This window comes from Sapajus apella, unplaced genomic scaffold (assembly GCF_009761245.1).
Source record: "Sapajus apella isolate SASKATOON/1434 unplaced genomic scaffold, GSC_monkey_1.0 scaffold55, whole genome shotgun sequence".
Taxonomy (NCBI): Eukaryota; Metazoa; Chordata; class Mammalia; order Primates; family Cebidae; genus Sapajus; species Sapajus apella.
The window spans coordinates 14,274,998-14,293,415 of record NW_022436995.1 but is presented as its reverse complement, the minus strand read 5'-3'; the positions used below and the strand labels follow the sequence as shown (position 1 = coordinate 14,293,415).

Here is an 18,418-nt window from a genome sequence, read left to right as displayed (position 1 = left end):
GATTCACCCACCTTGGCCTCCAAAGTGCTTGGATGACAGGCGTGAGCCACCACGCCTGGCCAGAAAATGCACTTCTACCATGAGCTTATTAACAAGCAAACCAGACCGTTTGGCATTAATGATTAATATAAACATTCTCAGATCCAGAGCTGTTCATGTCCTCCCTTGGCTTCAGCTTCCCTATCTACAAAAAGAACATAATCATTTTGTAAGAATCTCTTATTGTAAGGATCAAAGAGCCATATTTATTACAGCTATTATGAGGCAGAATAGCCCTGTAGCCCTCCTTACAGGGCTGTCTACAGAATGGCCTTTGTCCAGACGGAGGTAGATGCCAATCTTTTTGTCACTCACAGCCTGAGGTTTTGAAGGATATAGTTTTCATTTCAATCAACAACATGCCGTAGTGGTCCTGAGCCTTGCTAGAAGGTTTGGTCTGGAACCACCATGTTCAGTTCCTGTTGAAAGCTCCAGACCACTTTAGCTTGAGAGAGATCGTGAGGGTCTCCTTCTTCCAGGTCCTCCAAACCCTCTCTTTAAATCAAGTCAGGCCACCAGGACTGCTTGCTTGGCTCCTCCGAGTTTCCGCAGACACTCCCAGGACGTCTGCTGTGAGTCAGGGATGAACTAAGCCATAGAAACTCCTTTGCCAATCGCAAGCGCTGAGGGTAGTACAAAAAATAACCCCAAAAAGAGCATTTCCCAAACTTCTTTGCAAACAGTAGTAACCACATTGCCAGTCACCCTACAGAGTGCTTTGCTAGGTCCTTTTCTATGGGCCATTTGACCCTTTCCTACTCCTCTGCTAGACTAGGCAATGCACTTCGTGAGAGCGCGGACTTTTTTTTTTTTTTTTAAGATGGGGTTTCACCATTTTCGTCAGGCTGGTCTCGAACACCTGACCTCAAGTGATCCGCCCACCTTGGCCTCCCAAAATGCTGGGATTATAAGCGTCAGCCACCATGCCCAGCCGACATTTTTTGTTTTTTTTTTTTTAAGAGACAGAGTCTCAGTCTATCGCCCAGGCTGGAGTGCAGTGGCGTAATCTCGGCCCACTGCAACCTCTGCCTCCAGGGTTCTAGCAATTCTCCTGCTTCAGCCTCCCGAGTAGCTGGCACTACAGGTGCCACGCCCGGCTAGTTTTGTATTTTAGTAGAGACGGGGTTGCCCAGGCTGGTCTCGAACTCGCGAGCTCAGGCAATCCACCCACCTCGGCCTCCCAAAAGGATAGGATTACAGCTGTGAGCCACCACACCCGGCCACGGGGAATGTCTTTTCATGTGAGTTTCACTATGTGCCTGGCACACAGCACGTTCTCAATAAATGTTTCCCGCATTAAGACGCTTCTCAGGAGTCATCATGTAAGTTCATACATGATGCCTTCCTTGTAGAATTGTGTCTATGAACATGCAATCAGGCTAACTGAACTTCAGGTCCTCAAAGTCTATGAAGCTAAAATAAGGCCCAGACGGGGGGTGGGAGGGGTAGTAGGCAGAGGCAGAAAAGGACATTTCAGGCAGAGGGAGCAGATGTCCAGGCAGGAAAGCACAAGGTAACGGGGCACTGGGGGCGCACCACTTTTCCTGGAAGGGAAAAACGGCAGATGAGAGAGGGAGGTTGGAGCCAGTTACTAGTAGAGATGTCTATGGTCAAAGTCCAGAAGGAAGAAACAGCAGGACAGGGGACAATGAGAGGAAGGAGGAAAGGAGGGCACGATGTATGAAGCTTTGCAGCCAAGAGCGCTAATGAAAGGCAGGATGGGTGGAGGAAATGAACTGTGTTCCCAAAGCTTCCTCTTATTGATGGGTGCACCCGGGCCACAGAAGAGTAAACTGAACCAGGCTTCTTGGTGCCTCACCTCCCAGAGAGGAGGCGGAGTCCCGCTTTGCCCCGTCACGTGGCCAGAGGCGCCCTCGGCACGTGACCTTCCTCGCGCTAGGCCAATCAGCCTCTGCAGGGGCGGGGCCGCCGAGTCCGCGGGGCGGGGGCCTCCGTCGGGCCCGCCTCTTCTCGCGAGCCTTGCGGCAGTCGCTCTTCAGCCGCCCACGACCCGGAGCGAAGGTCTCGCGAGGTTTGGGCGCTGCGGCGGCAGGAGGAGGACGGGGAAGGACGGAGCCGAGCCACGGCTGCCTCCCTCGCCCACTCCCTCGCGCACTCGCCCGCCCCCTCCCTCCCTCCCCTCCCTTCCCCAGCCCCGGCTCTGGCCCTGGCCCATTCGCTGTTGGGTCTTCCGCTAGGGAGGATGTCGGGCTCGTTGCTGCCCAGCGCCCTGGCCCTCTCGCTGTTGCTGGTCTCTGGCTCCCTCCTCCCAGGGCCAGGCGCCGCTCAGAACGGTAAGCGGGGCGCCGGGGGCGGGCCGGGCGGGGGCTGAGGGGTGCCCGGGCCAGAGGGGACCCGGCTCTGACCCGAGGAGACGCTGGAACTCGGGGAACTGGGCCGAGTGGGCGTCTGAGGGGCTGCGGGTCCGAGAGGAGGAGGTGCCGGCCGCGGGTTTGAGGAGGCGCGGGTGTGAGGACCGGAGGCGCCCGTCGGAGCGGCGGGGGCGTCCGGGGTGAGCCCGAGGTGTTGCCGACTCGGAGGCTCCGAGTTCTGGGGCTCGGCGCGCCGGGTCGGCGAGGGGACACGGAGGAAGCCGACATGAGGAGCTGGAGTAGCGGGGGCGGATGAGGAGGGGGCGCAGCTCTTAGGGAGGGTGGCACAAGACGGGCGTTTGTGTTCCGGGCGGCAGGGATGGTGGAGTCGGTCAGGTCCCCCGGGAGCTGGGGTCGTCCAGGATTCTACTGAGGCCCCGTAGGACTGGTGACATCCTTAAAAATAAAGGAGAAATTGGGGGGAAGGGAGTCCTGAGGAGCGCTGATGGTGAGCTGAGTACTAGAGCCCAAAGGAGGGGGTAAAGAATCAGGGAACCTTGAATCTGGGGATAGAGGGAAGGTGGGTGGGAAGATAAGGGAGTGGGTTGACTGCAGTAGGGGACCTGGAGAGAGAAGCAGTAGTGTCTCTAAATGAGCTGGGGGAAGAGGGCTGGGTTTGCTAAAGAGGGTGGAGTGCTGGGCATTCTAGGGTAGTGGTTGGGAGAGCAAAAAGGAGTTTCTAAATAAGGAGAGGAAAATGAGCAGAGGATAGAGGGAAAGGGTTGGAACCGAGGCAGGGGAATATTTATTAGAGAAGTAAGGAGGCCTGGGTATAGAGATGGGGGTGGGGGGAGACAAAAAATCAGGGAAGGGAGTAAAATGCAGGAAGTCGGGGGTGTAATGTTGGTTTGCAGCGTGGAGGATAAATTAGGGAAGGGAGGAGTTGGGATATGGCAAATGCTGTATGATATTGGTTGGGCCTTTGGGAAGACAGGGACATAGAGCTGCAACTAACTGCAGTGGTGGGATTGAGGGCAGTGACTGGGGACAGGGAAATGGGGAAGTGGATTTTTGAGATGAAAAAGTTTCAAGAGAGAAGAGACGTCACTTCTGAGAAACATGAAGTGGCCCCTGGGAGGTGGTACAGTAGAAACGAGAGAATTACTGGGTTTTGAATTGAAGCTCCTTTGAGAAGATGAAGAAATGGTGGGGAGTCATGGGCATAGGGACCTAAACAGAACAGATTCTGATTGAAGGCACGTGTTACAATTCAGCTGCTGAATTGGTCTTTAAGAAGAGAGACTAGGAATGTGAACCTGTTTCCACTCTTGTGGAAACAGCCACTAAGAGGTTAAAGAATATTTTTTCTATGAAGGAATTTATGGGAAGTCAGTACTGAAGAGTGAACTATAAATTATGTTTTTTTTGCGAATCTTTCAGTGTTTGTTGTTATACTGGAATAATTTAAGATTACTCTTGTTAGGCTGCAATTTAATTTTAAAAAGTCAGTGATAGAGCCAGTGGAGTTTTTTGAGAAACTGGGTTTAAGATGCTGAATCTTAGAGGGCAAATATATGAATAAAGGATTGACAATATCATCAGTTAAATATGTGTTTGTAGTACCAAATTTTATGTATGCTTCATGGCCTTGGATATCACTGCAAGAGCCAGGAAGGAAACATTTTTTCTGTCTCTAGCATTGAATATGCTAAGTGTATTGGGTATTTTTCTTGTTTTCCTTAAGCATGAGTCCACAGTGGAACGGAGGGTAGAGCTAGTCTTATTTGTCTTATCAGTTTTTCAACTGTGTCAACAACATGACTTAAAGAAGCCTAATGCTAATTTTAGCTATTCAGTTTATGGTAATAGCATAGTTTCATTTTGCACAATAGGTGAGAGATTCTTGATCTTAACATGTTTAATCTCTGCTGGCATAAGCTTTTCTCCAATGATTTATAATACGGTAAAATTGTAGTTTCTTAGCAACTAAAGCAAGGTTTTTGGATAGGCCTATAAAGACTCATCTGTCTGCTCTCAGTGATACGTGTTCTAAATACAGCATAGAACGGCCTTTCCCTAGAAATGAGCTTGAATTCAGTCACATGACATGACCGATGAAATGAAGCTGAGCTGCTGGTTGACCCAAATGAATGTAAATTTAATTCAAGGAAGAAATGGCTATTTTTGAGTTTGGGTTCATATAGTTAAGGATGCCATTTTATAGCTTTCTATAGTATGTCTTATAATATTCAAGCTTTCAGTTGGTAATAAATAGCCCTGCAATTATTTGGCTTCACGTCATGGAGTTTGTGTTTTCTTACAGTGCTTTCAGAAAGGGATACCATGTTTGTGCATGATGTTGAAATGTTAAGATTTTCTATTTAAATGATTGGAGAAAAAAGAAACAAGTGTCTCTGAATTGGGAACGTAGTAGTTTAGGTTGAATTGAATATATGTGTTTTCAAAAGGCGTTTGTTTCATTATTCCTAAAATGAAGAATTTGGCCCGTATGACTCTGAAGGTCTCTTAACAGCTTCTGACCCATTGCTGTGGGCATTTCGGGCTTTCATTCAGATAGATTTTGTTGCTCATCCAAATATTTAAACTTGTAAGACCAGTTCCAAGTAAAATCCTTATTTGTTGACTTCTGTATGTATCATCAAAATGGTAATTTAAGGAAGGAACTTGTTCTAAAAAGTAACTTTATAAGACATTCAAAAGCGTTACACTACAATTGAGTGAGTGTAAACAAAGCAGTATAATGTAATCATCAAGAGTACAGGCTTTGGACAGTGACACACCTGGGTTTGAGTTCCAGCTCTTAATAGCTGAGTGACCTTGAGTAATGCAAACTTGTTTCATCATCTGTAAAATGGGGATTACAATGATGTCCATTCCTTAGGGATAATGTGAGGATTAAATGAGTTAATGGACGCTTTTAGATTTCAGCCTGGCGTATTGCGAGTCTCAGTACATGTTAGCTACTACTATTATCCTTTGAAGAGTAGCATTATTCATTTTTTTCCCTCATATATTGAAAACTTGATTGTTAATGCTGCTGTCATGGTAAATAGGCCATTTGAAGGCCCCACATAGAGATTTGTGCTTTTGCTTATGTAACTTTCTCAGAGAAGTGACCACTGTGTCTGCCATTGCAAATTCTGCTCTGGTGAGGAAGTTCATATTTTCGTTTGAGTTTCTTTTTTCATTTGTTCATATTTTCATTAGAGATACTTTATGGCTTTTTTCTTTCTTTTTTTTTTTTTTTTCAGTGAACCAAATCTTTCAAATGGGCCAGGTATCATTTTCTCATAGAATATTATTGTTGTGAATAAGAGAAATAGAATGTGGTACCTGGCACACAGTGGGAGTGTTATAGATGTTAGCCGAATTAATGAATGTAGAGTGGTGTATAAAAACGTAATGTATTCATATGGAAAATATTGCACCACATAATTAACACTGTTCAATGGAGTAAAATAAGGCATCTAATGAATCTTATTTTTAACGATCTAAATTTTAGAAACCATTTTGCTTGGGTGATACTAGATAGTTGTAAACATTGTGCTTTGTAATAATGCCAGTATTTGCATTAGATGATTCATGGATCTTTTTCTTTTCTGTCAAGGGCTGTTTGCTTCAGTGGTTTGGCAATTTTCTCTCCCTGAGAACATTTTTAGAGGTGTATTTGCTAATTGATTGTGTGTCTCCTCTTTGAGTGAACTGAAGTGAGCAACAGAAGACAAATCTTGTCTATGGCAGCTGTGGCACAAATGACATTCCAAATGTCAAGCAATAAATTTTGAGATAATCCAAATAAGATTTGACCAGAAGAAATAGTTTGCCTTGAAATAAAGCCCTTCCTAAGGAGATCACAGGCTTTCAGTCTCTCCGGCTACTGGCTAAAATGTCACTGCTGATATAATGGAGCACCCAGGCATGAGAAATTGGTTGGGTCTGGGAGGGAAGGCCATGTTACACATTAGGACCCATTCCCTGGGTTTGTTTTACAAGGTTACAGGATCCAAATTAGAAAGAGATACAGATGGGTTTTTGTGTTGCCAGACGCACTAGAGCTTAACCTGTTACATACCAAGATTTAAAACAACGGAAGGAAATAAAAACCCTTAAGTGAGATTGAAATTCATTACAGGTCTGACTTCACATGAGTTAATACAGATTCTTATGAGAAATTAGACTATTTTGAGGGAATCCTTTTGTTTTTTCTCATTAATACAGATTTGATGTGAAGCATTTTCTCGTGGAATATATCTTTAGAGATTAATAAAAATATTATTTTAACTTTAAAGTTTAAATAAAAATAATTACCTAAATTTAAGAATGATTTAATTGGGTCTTGAAAGATGACCAAATATAATTAGAAAAGTGCTCTGTCAGTTTGGACATTGTTTTTCATTTAATTAGTCTTAGGTACTTTTTAAAAGTAAGATGTTTTGTATGTAAACTCTGAAACTTTGCTGGATCTGTGTAAAAGTTTTTTTTTTTTTTATGATTTGGGAAGGAGATAAAGTGCTAATATCTATTAAAATGAAGTATGTAGAAAAACAGTGAGTGACCATGTTGCATACAAGAAATGTTCAACAAAAGTTTAAATAAAATTATGCAAATAAGTTTTGGAAAAAGTGAATTTTATGAAAATTGTTCTGATGTATTCTATTCAATTTATTGTTTGCAGTGAGAGCACAATCTGGACAGGATCAGAAGTAGAGAATGAAGTTGTAAGAGAAAGGGAAAGACAGAAGAAAGGCTGCAGTAGTACGAGGAGAAAAGCAGGATGCAAGAATGAGGAATGAATCTTCGTTTGAGGAGCATCTGGAAAAATAGAATCTGTCAGAAAGAGTAAATAGACCAGGGACCTCTAAAGTAAATTCACACATCAAAGTTTAAATAATGGTGGAGAATCACCTCCTGTGAACAATTGGCTTAACTTTCAGTGTGCCTCTTTAAACAAAACATTATCATTTTACACACATTTTTTAAATGCCATTGATAATATGGAGTTTAATTTTAAGTACCTTAGATAATGCGTTTTGTAAGCTTGTTTGTGAGATTTTTATGGATTTTTTTTTTTCCAAAATTCCTAATTTTAGTTGGTAAGGATTAGCTTTGGGAAGACAGGAAACCCCTCCAGAACAACTAATTGGTTATAAATGGTTACATATTTTAGGCTTATATACATAATGAAACTTCGTACTGAATTTAAAAGTGATCTTGTGTAAAAACATTCTAGTGATATTGATGTCTAAATTTAAAAGAGTGAATACACAAGTAAAATGTATTGCTTTTTAATGATCTATTCAGTTTAGGAAAGAGAGTCAAAATTTGTATTTAATTTCAATTTATTATATTGTCTGAAACTGAAAGTAGACTTAACTTTTGTTTGCTTTTGTATATATACAAAGGTAAACATTTATCAATCGAGCCTTATTAATTTGAGGTTATTTTTACCTGATTGCTCAGAACTTTTAATTTGTCTATCTGTATAGAAATGGGGTTTTCTAAATATTTAAATAATTTCTACATATGTAAATTTACTTGCACAGAGTAAGTTAGGGGAGACATTTAATATTCCTCAGATATCTGCTGATTTTTTGTTTTATTTCTTGTTTTTCAAATAAATAAACTGAATGTTATCCGTGCATTAATACAGAATGTGGTCAGCTTGATGGAAACATCTTGTAATGAGTTTCTTGTACTAAAAAGTACTAATTGATACTCTCTTGCATTTCTGAAACAATTATGGAATGTTTTAAGACTAGCCTTTTTACCAAATAATCTTAACTACAGGAGCTTTATGATATGCTTTATGATGTTTTCCAGAAATATGTCAATTTGTGTTTTGTTTTTGTTTTTGAAACGGAGTCTCGCTCTGTTGCCCAGGCTGGAGTGCAGTGGTGTGATCTCGGCTCACTGCAGCTTTCCCTGGTTCAAACAGTTCTCCCTGCCTCAGCCTCCTGAGTAGCTGGGATTACAGGCGCCCACCACCACACCTGGCTAATTTTTGTATTGTAAGTAGAGTGGGAGTTTTGTCCTGTTGGCCAGGCTGGTCTCGAACTCCTGACCTTAGGTGATCCACCCACCTTGCCCTCCCCAAGTACTGGGATTACAGGTGTGAGCCACTGTTCCCAGCTGAAATATGTCATTTTGGATATGCTTGTCTTGCCTTTTTAAAAATCATTGGTACACCCAGGTATTACTTCAAATTCTAGACAATGAAATATAAATGAGATGGTATGAAATCACTTTGAAAGTATTGGGGTTGTATATATTATGTAAGTTTCTATAATTAGAAAACATTAAGTCCCAAATCGTACCAACAGTTTTAATCATATCTAAATGGATACATACTACACATGATTAAATATGAAATAACTTGACGAAATGTCACATCCTTTCCTGATGGAATAGTAATAAGGCATAGTATTTCATGTGCAGGAAGATAGAGGAAAACAAACAAGAGTGTGTTTGCATATATAAATGGTTATGCCTTTGAGATTCTTTTCTACCTGATGATAGTATTTGGAAACCATTAGACTAGTTGATGTCTGAATTTCCTTTCAGTTATTACTAATTCTCTTGCCCTTACAGCTTAGATATTGTCTCCAGTAGGTAAAAGGCTCAGAGATAATAGCACTGTTTAAACGTTTTTAGAAACTTACTTTTGGATATAATGCAAATTGACTTGGAGGCATGCACTGTTTTGAAATCTAACTGCCTCTAAATCTGCTTCAGACAGCCCTTGCAGTTCTTGTTTCAAGGGAGGCAGAACAGTGTCTGTTATACAGAGATCTCATATTAAACTTGCTGGGAAAATTGCCAGTGTGAATAAAGAAGTGAACATTCCTGCCAGTTAGATAGGTATTTTGTGATCTTTCTGTTGGTTGAAAGTGGTTGACTAATGAAGAGACAATGAAACACACTTAACTATTTGTATTTGTATGTTATTTTTTTGAGAAAAAGTTTGTTTTTTATATATGAGTTAGTTTCTGCTGTCTCTTATGCATTTTTTAAGACCTGGGAATTGTCCTTCATTGTTGAAGAAGGCAACCCCAGGTGTTACCTGAATTAAATCCAAGCAAGTTCCTAGATTGTTATTCCTTAGAAACATTGTGTTTAAAGGTCTCATTTGTAAACATTCATTGTACTACTTTTGTTATCTGTTAGATAGGTTCATTTCCTTGCCTTTTTTTTTTTAGAGTTTTAGAATTACAAACATGTATAAAAATAGATCAAATAATGTAATAAACCCCTGTGTATTCATCATCTAGTTTCAGCTACACCCTTGCTACTTATTAATTTTAAAATAACCTAAAAATTACATTGCAAAGTAGAATTTTCTAGGACCTGAAATGCAGTCAGTAGGGGTTAGTTTATGTTAATAAAATAGAATATTTGTCTCACATGTAATCATGTTGAAATTACTTTAAAAATAAGCTCTTTAGAAAAAGGCTTTCAAACTTTTTTGTCTGTGACCCAGATAGAGTAGTAGCTTGTGACTAATAGAAATTTGTAACAAAATTAGACAAACATGTAACATTTTGTGAAACGTTACCTTTTCTACCTATTCTTAATGGGCGTGAGGTAGTTAAGAGAACCATAGAGACCTTCTGAATGGAATTCACAATTCATTCATGGGTCATGAAACTCAGTTTGAAAAACAGCATTTTCAGGTATGGGTTTTTGTTTATTTTTTATGTACCATATTAGTCTGGAATAATTATGATTTTTGTTAACAATAAGGATTTTCACTAGGCATTTATCAGTAACATCAGCACGTAGTGTTACTAGTCATTATGAGTAAAGAAAATGTAGCATTTTTTATTTATACATTAGCCGTTATATATATTGATTTTTTTTCTATTAGAACTTTAGAAACAGGGGAAGCCACAGTAATTTGAGCATCATAATCAAGACTTTTCCAGCATATTTAGTTGACCTTTCTTTTAAATTAGAGCTTGTGTTTCTTATTCCTGAGCCTTTGAGTTCAGTACAGCATTGGGAGTACTAACATTTATTCTAAGCCCAATGCTTGACTCGACTGCTGTAGTCTGAGGCACACTTCTGGTGAGTACAGATTGACTTAAATACTGGCCGAGAGAGGAAAGCCAGAACCATCACTGAAGAATCATCTGCCATTCACATTTAAGATCCTAGAGTAGGGAGATTACTTCTTATTTTTTAGACACTGCTTCCTGGAGGGAAAAAAAAGGCAACAAGATGTCTTCCTTTGTTGGCAGCTATCTGTGAAATACTTCTAAATTCATAGATTGAAGGAATGTGTTAAATTTAACTTGGGGATTTTTGATTATACGAGTTTAGCAGGTTTGGGAACCATTGTGGAACAAATGGAAAAAAATAGCACAGCAGCTCCAGCATTGAAATTATATTCATTAATGCTGAATCTCAAATCATGCATCAAGGGAGATGAAATAAATGGCCTTAATGCAAACCAGGAAACTGCTACCTGGAAAAGAGCAAGTATAAAGAGGTTTCAAATAGCTCGCAGTGAACTGTCATTGAATTACCCTTACACAAATCACATAGTGATCCAGTATCAAAAGTATGGTGCTACCTAATGGTGTTACTGTTTTCTTACTAGAAGTGAACTCCAAATAAGAATACTTTCTAATCACATTTTGGAAAAGACATAGAATCTATGTTGACGGTAGCTTAAGATTTAGGAGAAAAGCTGAAGGAGCTAAACTTAGGAAAAGGGAGCGCTAGGGGGATGTGATTATCTATTAATACTTTCAAGGTAGCAGTGTAAATGAAGTAAGGGAATTAGGCAGTCTCCAAAGATGGATGGGCTGTATCAAAGAGCAATGGCCTAGAGCACAGGGAAGAAAAGCATAGGTTTAGTATTAAGATGATTTAATGAAACTAACAGAAGAATAGAGTTATTTGTGCTCATTGTCAGAACCACTATAAGTAGGACAAAGAGCTGGTTGAGAGGGCACTCAAAACCAGAAGTGATCTCTTTCTGTTATATTTAGTACTGTGCTTGTTTAGGGGCTCAATGAGAGAAAAATCTTTATGGAAATGAATGTGAAATGAAATGGGCTTTTCAAAAGTGTGTTTTTCTATTGTTTGTTTTTAAACAGGATTTTAAAAACTCTGTCGTACAGGCTGTAGGGCGATTGATCATAGCTCACCGCAGCCCCAACCTTCTGGGCTCAGGTGATCCTCCTGCCTCAGCTTTCCAAGTAGCTGGGACCACAGGCGTGTACCACCATGCTTGGCTAATTTTTAAATTTTTTATGGAGATGAAGTCTCCCTATGTTGCCCAGGATGGTCTCAAACTCTAGGGCTAAAGTGATCCTCCTGCCTCTGCCTCCCAAAGTGCTGGGATTACAGGCATGAGCCACAGCCCCCTGTCAGCCAGTGTTTAAAGATCTGAAATTAGTGTTTCTGGCTCTAGACTTCAATGATTATGAATCCAAGAAAAGTGGTAGATTAACTTTGGAATCCATTAAGGTAGCTTTTAGGACTTGCCTGTGATATTTAAAACAGAATTTCATCTACTGTAACCTTCAAAAGCAACTTCTTTTTGTTATCAAAAAGCTAAACTATGAAATTCTTCCAATATATATTTAATACAAAGAAGCCTAAATAATAAAGGGTCCGTTAGACTTTAGATGAAACCTAGTAAAAGTATAACCTTTGGGCATTAGAAATTAAGCTGTTTCTATTATATGGTAAATGTGTGCTATTAAGAACCTGGAAAAGGACACTTTCATCTTAACCGCTAAGACTTCATTAGTTAAAATTCTGCTGTGTTAGAAGCCACAGTCTGTTAGAAGTGCAGGCTGGTGCTGTAATACCTTGGTAGAGATGGGAGCTTGCTTTAGTTAGTTTGAAGAGTGTAGGGTTCTCAGGTAAAATATAGGATACCCAATTGTATTTGATTTTCAGATAAACAATGAAGATTTTTATTTACGAAATATGGCAACCATAGAAGAATGTATCTTTGCTATTTTGGCCTTCCATTTAGAACTTAAAAGACAAAGAACCTTGTAATTTGGTGAGTTTTTTGTGTATTAAAAGAAATGTTTCTAAAGTAGATTTAATATGGACAAAATCATGTTGCATTGCAAATTTTGTGTGAGAAAATATAGGTTAGAGTAGCATTGTTTTATTTTGATAACCTCACATTTCTGTATGTTTTCTTCAGCTACCTTATGTCTGACAGTAATTTTTTTCATTTATTCTCTGAAATTTAAAGCCGTTTTCAGGAAGAAGGTGGGCTGAGGGCCTCAGGCTTTTTTTAAACAATTCTCCCTCTTGTCTCCTTACCTAAAATATTTAAAAATTTAGGGCATTATTGCCTAAAGGGTGTAAGACAAGGATGTTTCTGGGGCTCCTGGTTTAAGGATTGTCCTTTTCCATATTTTTGCCTGGGGGCTTGGAATGTATTTGTATTCTTGGTTTGGAAAAAGAAAAAGGTATATATCAACAAAGATGTGATTGGCCACACCCTTTTCTTTCTAATGGGTTCAAAATGATTTTCACTTTCTGAATTGTAACCACCTGATTTATAGAGTCAAAAAGTGGATGTTAACAATGCAGACTGACTAGGGATGTGATTACTTTGTAGCTAATTTCAGTACCAAGAAAATAATGGTTTGATGAATTTTTAGCAATGGTATGTCCCTGTTTATCAGTAATTCATTATAAGAGCTATATCTTTTGTCCTTTTGGTATGGCCAATGCAAGGAGTGGTACCTATAAGAAAAATTGAACAATGGAATAGGTTCCAGGGAGAATGATATTAAGGAACATGAAACAGAACCCTAGTTATACTTACCCATATTTATTTGAAATATATTTAAAGTAATTTTAAGAAATACTAAAAATAACTTGTAGTTTTTATGAAAGTGGGAAATTACCATTTTAAATATAGAATGTGAATAAGAACTATACTAAAAAGGTCATCTTGTTGGGCGATGAAGTTGAGTACAAAGAACACTGGATTTGGCAGTAGCTCTGAGATACCGTCTCTTTGCATTTTAGTACCCTGGTTTCTATTTTAAAAATTAGCATAATACTTAACCCCTAGAGTTTTATGGGGTTAAATGATAATGTATGGTAAAGTGCTTAATATAAACTGCTGTATTTTTAAGTGGCATGCTTGTTTAGCTTTGAGGTATAGGGCATGGTATTTATAGTCTTTACCCTTAACAGGTTAACAGCAGCTCTGGTAGTTCATAAGAAAGTCAAGAGGAAAAATAAAGTACTAATGAGAAGGGCCAGATTATTTCAAGGTTGGCTCTTTTGACAAATGATGACTGTATCATTAAAATGTGCATTTTAAAAGGTTGTTAATAGACCAGTCTTTTCATGGAATTAATTATTCCTCTCTACTAGGGAAGGTTGATACTGAATTTCTATAATCTTTGTAGTGTACTCACTGCTCTCACCTCAAGTTAAATTTAGTCACAGGGAGCCTTGTTAGCTTTCATTCCCATTCTCTCCTTTCCTTGCCCAGATAGGTGACTGAAAGTGAAATCAAATGTCTATCTTGTGTTTACTTTTTAATAGCAAATTTTTATAACTCCCCTTTACTGTCCTGAAATAATATTCATATATGTTTTGACCTACCTACATGTTATTAAAGAAATAACAATCTGATGTCCTAAGTGTAATATAAAGGAGAAAATAAGGGAAAATTACTTATAATAATAAAATGTTTAGTCTGTTTAAGTGCTCAGGCATGACTACACAGAAAGACATTGAAGTAGCCCATTGTTTACATTAGAAAAACCAAGCTACAAATTCAGACCGATACAGTTGTGCTATAATGGTGAAACAAATACTATAGGCTCTGTTGCTGCTGATAATGTGATTTTCCGAAAAGGTGAGCAGCTCTTGGTAGAGTTCCAAATGAAGCAAAGAACAGTCTATTCTCACTTTACGCAGTAATTGCATTCCTGGAAAATTGAGTGATGATTAAAATCATGCAAGACTACTTTATGTTATATTTAAAACAGTTGGGTTCTGGGCTCAAAACAAGTTTTTCATCTTGATTGTCATTTGAAAGTGGTGTAGGAAGAGGAACAAATTCTTTACTGTGCAAGACTTTTCCTTTGTGGAATATTGAGAATCCTTGGTGCCTGCCCACTAAAGGCTAGTAGTGCCATGTCAGTCATTGTGTCAACAAAATATAGACAAATTTCCAGAATGCCCTACAAAAGGCAGGGCAGCCCCCATTGAGAATATCTTTATTTTGTTTCTGTACTTGTAAGTATCCTCTGATTTAGGATTATAGTACTCAGTCCCCAGGACTATCAGTGGTCCAAACCACATCCTTTCTGGTAATAGAAAGTCAAGGAGAGCAACTGTTGACTTGCCTTTATTCTTTTTGTTAACATGCATTAAAGCAGGGTTTGCAAACTCGGTCACCACAAGAGCTAAGTAAGTACCATTTGCTAAACTAGAGACTACATGCTTTGAAAACAGTGAAAGTTAAATTTAAAAACACTGTGCTGATGAAATAAAATTGTCAGTGGGCCTCCATGTTGTGTCCTCTTCACCACAGGATTATATTATGAATTTTGGGGCCTGAAAGATTAGGTTGAAACCCTGATTTTTGGCAAATCTCTTAATCTCTCTTAGCCTCTGTTTCCTCATCTGCTTATTAGCCGTAATGCACACCTCACAGGATGGTGGTTAGAATGAAGTTGCATACACACAGTGCCCAATATAGTACCTGACACAAGATACATGTGCTTAGTGAACTTTTCTCTCTGCCCTAATATCCATTCAGTTACCTTGGTTACTTTTTAATCTGTTGTTTTAAAGCTAACTATGTGTTCTATGGTAAAATGATGATAAAATTTGAAATCTTTAATATAGAGGATATTAGTCCCTTATTTTTAACAAGCAAGTAATTAAAGTGAACTTTTATGATTAACAGACAACTTATTTACCGTTTAGGGTATATGGAGTCTGACGCTTATAACAATAAATATCCTTATTCCAAAATATTTCAGTAGATCACCCTCTTTAGCCTTTCAGGTTGGCTTATAACATTAATGTATCCAGGTAGCAGTGGCCTTTATTTTTGAAGTCTTCTTGTAGGAGGTAATTTTGCTAGCGCTACAGCAGAATATTGCACTATCAAAATTAGGTTGTTCCATAGAAGTGACATGTTTTGGTAGTTGTTGCTTGACTTAGAAATTTAGCAGCATGGTTTTTACTAGGAAGCTATGGTATATTATTTTCTTCCAGTTATCCAGTGAATGTTTTGAAAGTTTTACATTTTCTTGGTTCTCGTAAAATTCCGTAAAGGCGTACACATCTGGCTGTACATTTTGTTTTCAGATTTTAGCAGCAGACAGTTTTTTTCTTTTTAAACATTAGTAATTAAGACTGATCTAAATAGTTAAAGCGATAGAAGCTTTATTCTCACCATAATTCTGTTGTTCATCTTTTTTTTCCTCTACCATATAATTTGGAATCCTTTTAAAGACCTCTGTGCCTTAGTTTACATTTTAAAATTTAATTTATTGTTACATATATTTTTTGAGACGGGGTCTTGCTCTGTTGCCCAGGCTGGAGTGCAGTGGCATGATCATAGCTCACTGCAGCCTCGACTTCCCAGGCTCAATCAATCCTCTTGTCTCAGTGCCCTGAGTAACTGGGACTACAGGTATATACCACCACAGCCGGCTAATTTTTTAAAAAACTTTTTTGTAGAGATGTGGTCTCATATTGCCCAAGGAGGTGTTTTTGGTTTTATTTTGTTTGAGACAGGATCTTGCTCTGTCATCCAGGCTGGAGTCAGTGGTGAGACCACAGCCCACCGCAACCTCCTTTGTCTGGGCTCAAGTGATTCTTCTACCCCAGCCTCCCAAGTAGTGGGACCACAGGTGCGTTCCACCATGCTCAGCTAATTTTTAAAAATATTTTGTAGAGACAGAGTCTCACTGTTGCTCAGGCTGGTCTCCAAAGTGTTGGGATATAGGCTTGAGCCACTGCACCCAGCCTGTGATTTTTTTTATAAAGTCGTTTAATTTTTCCTATCTTAATTTTACTCTCTTGTTACCCATACCTTCCTGGTGCTGTTTCTTCTGGTATCTTCTGTTGTTTCTAGATAAACATTTGCCACTTAAAATTTTAAAATTCTGTTTTATTTTAATCCTTTTTAGGCAGAGAGGTGGAGGTTCCATATTCTATGTGCAATATAAAAGTTTAGATGACTGATGTTTTTGAGCAGGAGTGTTTGCATATTGTGAGTGGGTATTTTTGCATTTCCTAGTAGCTATTTAATGACTTTGTATGGTAGAGATTTTTCTAATGTGTTTTTTTTTTTAATTTTTTAATCTCCAAAGGGTCATAATGCCCATATTTCTCAGAAACAGCTCAGCTAGTCTTCAAGGCCTAGTCACAGAGGAAATTAATTCCTGATGAATCTGAGGACATCAAGGCAGAAAGAATTCCAGGCAGGCAGCTAGTAATGAATATTGATTATGAGCTATGTGGTACTTGCTGTGGAGTGGTAAATTTTAGTGCTTCCCTGCAAATCTACCACTTACTGTGGAGTAGTGCACATGAAACATTCTGAAACGTCTGCCCATGGAGCATATAATTTGCTACTCAGTGGCAAGTAGACATTAAAATTCAATTATGGGGTGGGGGTGGTGCTAGGGGTAATCAGACTTTACAGCTGGAGGATGAAAGGGCAAATTTTGATGTGCATTAAAGGGGAAAAAACCCAGTAGAGTATACAAAATAGTAGTTCTTCCTGTAGGAACAACATCAGGTTATAGTGAAAATTGCTCAGAAGTTATCAGAATAATGAGCTTTCCTGGCATTTGTATTTTAGTAACAGGTATGTATATTTCAGCAACTTTGTAAAGCCAGAATGGGAGTTTGAGTGGAATGTGTTTTTAGTAGTGTCTTGGTAGAGTGTCACCTTACTATTCTGCAACACTATCTGTAACAGAAAGGGCTAAATAATTGTGTCAAGTCTTGAACTCCCAAAATACACCACTGAAAAAACTTGACAGGCCCACTAGTAAGTGAGCCTGAGGTAACCAGATACATAAGCCTGTCAGCCATCTGTGCCTAGAATTTAGTGAAGTTTTCATCAGGTCAGATTTCCAAAGGATAGCTGTAACTAACCACAGGAGGGAATACTTAGGAAGGATGAATCCTCTCACATTGGATAGTGTTTAGCCAATATTTTGACATTGAATTATTCCATTCAGTTTTTTGAAAGAAGGAAAAAGTTATTGGATTTTTAAAAATTATGGAAGGATTTGCTTACGTGATAACTTCAAATAATACTTAGGTGTTTAAAGTAAAATGTTGAAGTTCTTCGTTTTACTCCTTGATATTGCTAATTTCTAGGTATAAGCAGTGTTCGTAATTTGTTGTGTAGCCTTTCAAAGCTTGGTTTATGTAGGCATATCATTTACATATTGTGATGCTTTGCATTTAGTAGTATTAATTATGTTATAATTCATCTTGGTATTTATAGTCTTTTTTGAATATAGTAATTGGAGTGGCAGAAATTTTCATTTATGTAAATGTATGGAACTACTAGAAAACATCTCTTGTTACTGATTGTCACCAAAGGGAATTATGTTGATAATGACTGCATTCTTTTTTTTTTTTTTTTTTTTTTTGAGACAGAGTTTCGCTCTTGTTACCCAGGCTGGAGTGCAATGGCGCGATCTCGGCTCACCGCAACCTCCGCCTCCTGGGTTCAGGCAATTCTCCTGCCTCAGCCTCCTGAGTAGTAGCTGGGATTACAGGCACGCGCCACCATGCCCAGCTAATTTTTTGTAGTTTTAGTAGAGACGGGGTTTCACCATGTTGACCAGGATGGTCTCGATCTCTTGACCTCGTGATCCACCCGCCTCGGCCTCCCAAAGTGCTGGGATTACAGGCGTGAGCCACCACGCCCGGCAATGACTGCATTCTTGATATTGAAATTGGCCTACTGAGAGGGAAGCAGGGAAAAGCTTCATTAAATGGAATAGAAAAACTAGACTAGAATTTTTATCCTCAGGCATACTTTTTAGATGAAATCTTCTATGTTC

At 39.1% G+C, this 18,418-nt stretch overlaps 1 protein-coding gene across 5 annotated transcripts in view; it reads left to right on the top strand.

Annotated features, from left to right (window-relative positions):
* Positions 1-2,046: 2,046 nt before the first annotated feature.
* Positions 2,047-18,418, top strand: part of NPTN (neuroplastin) — a 72,043-nt gene continuing 55,671 nt past the window's right edge. For all 5 annotated transcript variants that reach the window (XM_032244774.1, XM_032244773.1, XM_032244771.1 and 2 more), the window contains exon 1: positions 2,047-2,333. In XM_032244774.1, coding sequence (XP_032100665.1) covers positions 2,243-2,333 — 91 coding nt within the window. In that variant the 5' untranslated portion in view covers positions 2,047-2,242. The remainder of the gene's footprint in view (positions 2,334-18,418) is intronic.